This window comes from Geospiza fortis, unplaced genomic scaffold (assembly GCF_000277835.1).
Source record: "Geospiza fortis unplaced genomic scaffold, GeoFor_1.0 scaffold138, whole genome shotgun sequence".
Classification (NCBI taxonomy): Eukaryota; Metazoa; Chordata; class Aves; order Passeriformes; family Thraupidae; genus Geospiza; species Geospiza fortis.
Window position 1 is genome coordinate 8,961,476 of NW_005054307.1, and position 9,698 is coordinate 8,971,173.

At 36.9% G+C, this 9,698-nt stretch overlaps 1 protein-coding gene across 1 annotated transcript in view; it reads right to left on the reverse strand.

Moving 5' to 3' along the window:
- DBF4 (DBF4 zinc finger) overlaps positions 1 to 9,554 on the reverse strand; it is a 13,846-nt gene extending 4,292 nt beyond the window's left edge. Inside the window, exons 1-9 of the mRNA XM_031066828.1 lie at positions 9,476 to 9,554; positions 8,498 to 8,685; positions 6,883 to 7,077; positions 5,717 to 5,767; positions 5,149 to 5,218; positions 4,930 to 5,006; positions 3,470 to 3,500; positions 3,156 to 3,198; positions 1,356 to 1,484 (exon numbers count right to left, since the gene is read on the reverse strand). Of these exons, the coding sequence (XP_030922688.1) occupies positions 1,356 to 1,484; positions 3,156 to 3,198; positions 3,470 to 3,500; positions 4,930 to 5,006; positions 5,149 to 5,218; positions 5,717 to 5,767; positions 6,883 to 7,077; positions 8,498 to 8,685; positions 9,476 to 9,554 (863 nt within the window). The remainder of the gene's footprint in view (positions 1 to 1,355; positions 1,485 to 3,155; positions 3,199 to 3,469; positions 3,501 to 4,929; positions 5,007 to 5,148; positions 5,219 to 5,716; positions 5,768 to 6,882; positions 7,078 to 8,497; positions 8,686 to 9,475) is intronic.
- Between the last annotated feature and the right edge of the window lie 144 nt (positions 9,555 to 9,698).

The following is a 9,698-nucleotide window of genomic DNA, read 5'->3' on the forward strand; positions in this document are numbered from 1 at the left end:
CCCCCCCCCCCCCCTCTTCTCTGCCAAAACTGACATAGTTTCATACTCAGGAAGCGAATGTGACCATTCTCCCACCTAAACATTGCTTTGGTATGTGCCCACGTGAAGTATCAATTAGGAATATTTATTCAAACATAAATCCTGAAGTTTTTAACATACCATATTCCTTAATCCATCTAAACAAAAACTGCCTTTTTGGTTTTTTAATGCTTTCAAAAGAATGGGCTTTTTCCAAGACATCCTCTGAAGAGACACAATCAGAAATTGCCTTATTAATACAGCAGTAACCCCTGCAATATATGTTTTTTGCCTTTTCGTACTGTTATCTTCCTTGCACTTAAAAAAAAAAAAAAAACAACCCAGAAAAAAAAAGCATCAGGGCAGTATCAGCTGAAACCTCCAGCACTGTGTTATGGTCAAGACTGGACAGAACTGTGGAGAAGCCACTTCATAAAGCAAACAGGTATCACAGCTAAGTAAGTCTTCAGCCCCAAGGATGGAAAAGCAGCAACCTATTAAATACAGAAAGTTCCACATATAGCAAAGCTACCCTCCACCTAAATATAGTTAGTCTCTCACATGAATCAATTGTAGAAGTTAATGAAAAAAGTAGGTATAAAAAAATTCTAAAACTCCACTGATTCACAAAAACCAGTTAATTAAGACTCTTAAATAGTTTCAAATCATAAAATCGATTTGCTGAAGTTCTAACTGCATCTGTAGTACTCAAATCAAGCCTGAATGCCAAAATGTATTACATAAACACTTGCTGTAAAGCCAGCTGCAATTCCACTGGGAAGCTGGCATCCACTTTTCATCTTTGAAGAGCTGAGGCAGTATTAGCAGTCTATCTAATTTCTATAAATTATCAACAATATACACGCTTTATCAACAATGGGTAGGCACTGCGATTGAATAGCATTGCTTTAAAAAGTTCAACTACTTATTTCAGCACTATATGGACAAATACAAAAGAAGTCTTAAGAAACCCACTTCCTGTGGAATACTTACTGAACAGCATCCAAGATGAGGACAAAGAAGAAACCACAGTGGGAGAAAGGACAGAAATATCTAATGTTGACCCACAGTGAAAGGAGAAGGCCACATTTTTGGATGTATGCATCTGTGTGCCCAAAAAAAGGACTGAAGACAGGATAAAGAGGGTAAAGTAGAAAGACACCAAGAGTGCAGCAGATACATTGATGAGACATGGCTAATAGTCTAATAGTATTAAATAGCACAGAAAATTAGAAGTTGAGAAATTATTTTAGAACACAAATTTTTTTAGTCATGGAATAATTCAGAACAACTCTCTCCTCTACACACACCTCAATAAAATAAAATTTTCAACAAACCTTTCCTTAGACTGAGTTTGCTTTTGACCAGGATACTTCTTATCCACCTCAAATGGACTATATGGCTTTGGAACGCAGTAGTTCAGAAATGGAAAACTCAGTAACTGCAGATAAAACGGTCGGTACTGGCTGTATTAACACAAAACAAGTGCATGAGAACCATCAAAAATGGAAAAAAGGCTTCATTGTGTACATTACTCCAAGTCCAAAATATGCAACAAGTGTTTCTCTTTTACACAGGACATACACAGAATGCTAAGCAGTAAGTATCTTAGAATAATTATTTCATTTCTTCCTCAATATTTTCCCTCAGTTTCCATAGCTGTCTTACACATTCCTTGGGATATGACTTGTGTGCCTATTAGCTGTTGTGAGTTGGGTAACCAAGAAACCCAAGAACAATTTGGACAACGTTGCATTTTTGCTCCTGAGAAGTAGCTACAGCAGTTCCCAACATCCAATGCTTCTAAAATTTATTTTAGCATTTTCTTAAAAAAATCAATTCACTATTCAGAATATTAAAATGGACTTTTTCATTTTACAGAAAAACAAGATTCCTGTACACCACTCTGTACATTCAGAGATACTAGAACTAGCAACCACACCAGTGCTCTGAATAGATTAAAAACTTCCAAAATAGGACATGTCAAAAGTCACATACTGAATAATCAGTTGACTGAAATGCTGATGGCAGAGTTCAGTCTGATCTTTTCCCCACATTACTATTATAAGCTACCCAGGCACAACTACAAGAGCAAGTCTGGAAAACATAATACAACAGTGAAACATCACCTTCTCCTTCTGAACTGTTATGTTGCACAAACATTAAAAGACATTATGTTATATAAATATTTAGAAATGTTTCAAGTATTTAGTACTCCACTACACTGTGAAATTCACATATATTTATGTATGAATTTCTTATCCTTACAACTCTGTTCGTCCAGTTCTCCCCGCTATCCACACGTCCCTCATACCTACTGCCAACTCACAGTGTACAACCAGGTTTAAATGATTTTTTTTTAAAACAGGAAAGTGTCAAAGAAATCAGGTCAAAGAATTTAGTGCTTATAAACAACACCATAATTCAGAAGTTACTTAGGAATTTAAAGGTGCAAATTATGATGTGCAGAACCGAACTTTTTTTACAATTCATTGTTCTCTCAACTTCTGGCTAACTGGCATTTTCTTACACAACAAAGACTGACCGATTACAGGATCAGAAATATGTGAACTTTTTCAAGGCTGAAAGTATCAGACCTCATATGAGTGGATATTGAAATCAGATTAATAACCTTTAATTTTTCCTTTTAAAAATAAATGATTGAACAGGAAATTAAACCTAGTTTCAATTTATTATTTTAACTAACAACTTCACTTTCCTTACATCTAAAGAGTCTCAGCAGGAGATGAATGTAATTGAGCTGGAACTACAGGAGAGGAATTCAGTACGCAAAGTTTTGGATTACAAGATTTGGATCTAAGGAAAGATGTAAAGGTTCAAGATTCCCTTTCATTCCTTGGTAGGAAGTAACCAAAGGAACCCACTCTCATGATCTACAAACTGGAGTTACCTGTTAACTTGCCACTTCCTTCACCTACTGCAAATATTCCCTACTATGCTATTACTTGCTCAATCTCATTTGGTGGCTGAAGACATTTGTATGTCATTTTCAGTACACTTGACATCTGAAGTCAGGAAGCTGAAAGGAATTGAGATTTAAGGGCACACTTCCTCAAGTAATTCTGAATTACTCAGTTTGAGAACCACATCACTAAATGCATGAAGAGAACACTTACCGACTCCTATCCTCCACTCTGATAAATGGACTTTTCAGCCTACCTGCTCAAAGGGGGAGAAAAGGAAATCAATAAATACTTTTCATCACGTATCAAGTTGCTCCAGTAGCTTAATAAATAAGCAGACTTTATTTTAGAACTCATGTACAGGTTTTGACAAAATCTTGATTTCCATGAAGTTCCTCTACATGCTTCTCTTGGACGTACAAATTGAAGTATGGCACCACATTTGACCACAGAAGAACTGTAGCACATTTCTAAGCATTCAGAAAATAAATCAAGCCAGAAACCTCTACAATTATTGCAGTACTTACTTTTTGACTTTGGAGCAGTAACGTGTTTTCCCTATTGAAAAAAAAGAGATGGTATAAAATCCCTGTGAGTATTATTCTGCACTGTACTTGAAGATTTAGCTGCAGATAATTTAAGTTATGAGAGTCTCCCTGTGTTAATCATGACTTCATACACTCATGATGAATTTTTAAGGAAACTAAGCTCATTAGTACTTTGAAACAAGACAACATGTTTCCCAAAGAAATACTTTTCGCTACACTGAAAAAAGAAGTGCTGTACTTCAGATGCCTCAATTTATTTTTTCTAAAGGCAAATCAAAACAAAAACACAGAAAGGTAAATTTATACACTTACTCCCTCCACCCTGAAAATTCCTTGCCATGGCTGAAAGTTCAGTCTTTAATACAGATAACATTTTTACAACACTTTCTAAATCCTAATTAACTGCAAGCTGCAAAATGCCACCAAAACCTGTAGAACAGCAATGTTTCCAATTAAAACTCTTTTCATTTGAATGGATTTACACAGGCTGCATCTTTTATTATTTTTAGCAATGAAGACTAAAATTTAGAAGAATATTTTGTCTTCAAAAAAAGTGAAGTTACATTCAAGCATCAGCTGTTAAATGTAATTCATTCTGGTAGAAGCACAAACCCATTTTATACTATTTGCAAAAAAACTTACCCGTTATCCACAAACACAGAGGATTTGGCAGAGGATTTTATGTGGCCTCAAGAACTAGCCAATATTACATTCCAAAACAACGTAACACGTGCTAGGTAGTTTGGTTCTGTTTATCTATCAAGCCCCGTGGCTAAACCAGACAATTGTGCAAATTACAGAGCAACTGCAGATGGAGCACACAGGAGCTAGAAGCTTTTATGTCTCACTACATCACAGACTAAAAACCTGAGAAAAGGGGATTTTCCCTTTTCACCAACTCCACATACTTGGCAAATTAGCTTCAAGATGCTTTATGCTCTCTCTATGAAGGAAGAGTTGCAGATTCCTTATAGAGACACCTTCTCCAGGAAACATAACTATGATTTTTCAAAATAGGCCATCAAAATGAAAGAATTTCTAATCACTGTGTCACAGTGATACAAGGCAACTTAGCTGCCATCTACATCATACTAAAACAACAATACATTTTGTTAATCACTTCTGAGGTGCGCAGAATGGAAATTTCAGACAGTTCAGCACTTAGATATCCTTTGCAAGAGCACAGCTCTATACACTATGGAATGAATGCTACTATTAAAATTATTTTTAAATAATGTTGAAATATACAGCATATACTTTGGATTATCCAAGACAGTTTTTAAATCAATTCACAAGACATACTAGTCTGTGAAAAACTGGAAATGAGCAATACCTTCATTAAAATAAAATCCACAAGCTTCACAGTAGGCAGTCCTCAGTACTTTGTGTTTAGCTAACGAAACAAATGGCATTTTTATAAATGGCAGAGAGGCACTTACCACATCTTTAGAAGAACTGCCTGCTCTTTTGATTAGATAGAGCTCCCTTTTCTTTTGTTCAATGCAATTCTTAACATCTGGCAAAAAGTGGGAGAATTATACTCAGTTGGCTTAATTTTTGTACGTCTGACATAACTTATAATATTTTGAATTCAATAAAAGAGCCATTAAATGAATGCTACACATTGAAGTCAGGCTTCATCTAACAAAAATATTTACCATCAATATGAAGTATCTTCACTCCCCAACTCAAAGCATTGGACAGTATACTACCAGAGGGGATTAAGTCCTGCAAGCAATAAATTACATTATTAATCTTAAACAATGCATAGTAATTACTTAAAATAATTAAAAATATAACATATGATATGAAAGTTGAGACTAAAATGCAGATGCCTTGCTTCTAGCCAAAAGAATACTACTCTCCTAAACTCCTGTCTCTCTCTGCATTACAGCACCTCACCATCAAAAGAATACATTTAACCTTCAGAAAACCAAAACTGTTCTTTATGGTCACATTTTACAGTAAGATCTGAAGACTGTGAATATGTACATTAACTTCATGAGCACCTCTCAAATGCCAGTTATATTAGCAATCCTAACAAATGTTACTACTCTTCCTAAGACTCCACAGACTTTCAATGCTTCAGAAGTACCCAGAAAACATACCTGACACTTCACTTAGGACAATCCCTCCATTTCCAGAACCACTAAGATCACTGCTTGTTTTCTAGGAAAACAAACCACCAAGGTTCCGAAGCACAAGTTTGCTGATTATTTGGCTTACCTGTTCTTTGATTGCCTTTTCAACCAAAGACTTTCCTCTGCTCATACGTACCTACATTAAAACAGAAACACGTTTGTAGTGAGGAGAGATAATTCACATTGCTCTTAACAAATACACATTAGCCACGAGGGTCTCCTTTTGTTCACTCTACTGCCAATTTTTCAATAATGTGCATATTTCTCACAGGGTTACGGCTGATACAGTGAAAGGGAAAAAGACTCAAAACCAAAAAAAACCCCAACAAGTAATCATTTTCAGCCAAAGAACGCCACTGCAATGTTAGTGCTGGAACAAAGCAGATGATGGGAATAAGCAGACAGTGACATAGACACCAGAAGATGAGGTTTCATCAGCTAGGCTTGTGAAAATTATAGTCATGAATATAATCACAGTCTCTGTCTTATCCCGTGCTTTTCAATCACCCCTGCATTTCCTATTTGCACTTTTTGCTGTTCATTCATAATGAGCTGCCTTTACCTACCCAGGTTGTTTGCAAAATGAGGTGACCTCACCCATGCAATACTAAGACCAGCCTGCAGCCTGATCATGTTTCTAAATAAGCACCATATATATATATAGTACAGCTAATGATTTTCAACTGTATTTTGAAAGGACACAAGACTTGCCCATGTAAGAAACTTCACATAAACCTGCATAAATTCAGATACTAACGGTTGCAACTAACATGATTCCCTAAGAAAGAGGTAAGAAAAACTTAATACTCATAATGCTCAATTTTATTCCTACTACTATCAGAGCATTTCTGCAGATATCAGCATTAACAACATCAAATCAGCCAGATTTTAATAGGTTGTGTTGCTAAAGAGACAGGAACCACTGAACGTCATCATGTGCCCAATCCAGCTGTCAAACACAACATCAATGCTGTAAGTCAGACATAGCAAATTAGAACATATTTGAGTACGCTCTTCGTGTTTGCAAAAATGGATCCTTCTTAAAATAAGTTCCAAAAAATTTGCTGAATTAGTTTGAGTTAGTTAAGTTTAACAAGTTAGCCTGAATAAATTTAAAAGAATGTTTCAAAGAAAAACCCCTATTCACCCAAGGAACTGCTGCCACCTTTAGGAAACAAAATCAGAGAACAACTGTAGGAGCACATCCCATGGATTGCACCTGATGTGCAGTATTATTACTAAGAAACTTACTGTATCTGCTATCTTAAATGAACTGCCATCATGTCGATCTTTTCGGCTGCTAGGATGAGGTGAACCATTTCCTCCATTAGGTGCAGATTCTGGACTAGGAACAGGAGAAATCTGGCCAAGAGTTGGTGCAAATTTTGCCTCCTTTTTATTAGTCACCAGATAGTTGATATCTTTACTAAGAAAACTCTCCACTCTCTAAATATAAAGATATAAAACAAGTAATTTTTTCAGGATAATAGATCAGAAACTCAACTTTACATTGAATATTTTAACGGAAAGAGATAAAACTTCTACAACAATTAAGTTCAAAAACACTGAGTTAACAAGAAAATATTTTCTACATATCTGGATGACAATGACAATTAAGTTGCACTAGCATCTTACCAGTCACAAATTCTAATTTAAATTTCTTAATTTTGTAATAACTATTAGAAGACCTTTGCTTTGTTATGATTATTACAATTTTATACTACCTACCTGTAATACTTTACAATTACAAGAATGCAAACACTGCATTAAGGAATAACATATTAATTTAAGGAAAACAGCTCTCTCTAATTTTATGTAACAGAAATTACACAAAAGTGTTCAGCAAAACTTAAAGACAGGTGTTTGCAAATGGGATTTACAGTCTTCAAGAAGCTATAAATTTACTGAGTTTAGGACCAGCAGAAAAACTGAACTTTCAGGATAGCTATCATGTTTCACACCTACAGTTTCCATAACATTTCTCAAAACGTAAAGTCTTGAGTAGATTCATATTCTCATACTCAGCAATATGAAAATGCCATCATTCTGAGTTTACCCCTCCATTTTGCTCTTTCAGTCTCTTTCATTGCCAACTACAATGTGATCAACAGCCAAGTGCCTGGCTATTTCATGTCAGATTGTATAGTTTGAGGTATTTTCCTCTTTTCCACTAACCACTGTGGAAAGCACAAATCACACAGCTTGAAACTGTGCATTTCAATTCTGCTCTATGGATCTTTTACAGAAACAGGATATACAGAGAGAGGCACTTCTAAGTGCCCTCCACACAAGTATTCAGTACTTGCATGTATCAAAGAGCTCCTTCCCTACAGAAAGACGAATTAGGAAAAAAATTATTCAGATGCTTATAAAATATTATTGTTTAGGAGTATTCAAAAACAGTCACTAAGATACCCTGTGCAAAACATTGCTAGTGAAGTTGCTGACTTACGGAAAACAGATACAAAACTCTTCCTTTAGTCTCTTTCAGGTTCAGCTGAACACTGAATTGTAACATGTAAACATGTCAATACAGCCAGAAGCAGCAGAAGAAAAACCATCTCGAACAATGAAACCTTATGAATTTGGATAAAATTTTAAGCCAGGTGAATAATCAACTGAAAACAAAACCTCCTAATAAGAACTTTTGTTCCAATCAGGAAAGCAGCTTCTCTTGAAAACCCACAGAATAATTTGTTGATAAGCTCCTTATTTGGATTAAAGTTTAAGACAAACATAGAAAAATAAGACACCATCTCAGGCAACTACAAGTAACATTAAAATGCAGTTACAAAGAACACAAAAAAGGCATTCCACATGTGCACATTTCCTTCTAGGTTCATATAAGTCTCTATTATTAACTTACCCCTCCCAGCTCTTTGAGGTCCTTTCCTAACTTTTCAGAGATCACATTTGATGGGATATCGAGGTAAAACACTTTCCCAGTGAGCGGCTTAAATTTGAGTTTCTCTGGTTTTCCTGCGTCTTTCTTCACATTCTTCAGGGAAGATCTTATCTTCTCTGGTTTTGCTTGTATTGCATCTTCTGGGGAAAGAAAAAAAAACCAGGCAATTTAAACAGAACTGGACTTTGGTTTTATTTTTGAAAGGGAAAATTCCTAAATTATGGAAATGGATGGAGCAAGCTTCCATAGAAAGGCCTGGGCTGGAAGGGACCTTAGAGATCATCCAATTTCAACCTCCCCGCCATAAAAAGGGACACCTTTCACTAGACCACGTTGCTCAAAGCACAACTCTACATATTGGTTCTTCTTCCTCACTGACTTACTCCTAGTTGTTTCTCTTCTGGAGAAGGCTCAAGACAATGAGAGCTGCCACAGGAAGTGAGCAGGCCTCTTCTGGAGACAAAAAGGCAACATGCAAAACAGTCCCTCTGTTAAGGATTCCTTCCCTCCCCGAAACAGTCCTAGATAGGAAAGGGAGCAGAACTCCCTCTCCTCATGCTGCAAAATCCTCTAAGGCTTATGAGCACACTAAATAACAGAGGAACAGCACTCAGTTTTGTAGGATCTGGAAGACAAAAAAACCTAGAAAAATAAGAAAATTAGGAGACATAGATTGGTGTAACTGATCCAGAATCTAAACAGAAAAGATGGATGATAAGCAAGAGTGCAAGGAAAATTCTGTAGATGATCACCGATCAAATACAGCGTTATATTCACCACACACATGCCAGGACCGTTTAAAAATTAACACTCTAAGCACTGGAATTAATATTGGAGCATGCAGATTAAACCTCTCAGGGATAATCAAAAGTTTGGAGCGCATTAACTGAACTGCAATAACAATGAAGAGTCTCTCTCGCTAAGGGGGTGCGTTCTCACACCCTGGGCCTAAGGAGCCCTCCACACAGATACCAGAGAAGCCCGGGGGAAGCAGCTCGCCCAGCGGCGGCCCGGCCATTTCCCACACACCAGGGGCACGCTTGTACGAGAAACTCCCGCTACACACAAGGGCCTTTCCAGCCGCCCCCGCTCGCAGAGCCAGCCCGAGGGCGGCTGGGGCCCAAGCCCGGCACGAGGCGGGCGGCGGCGCCTCACAGCCCCA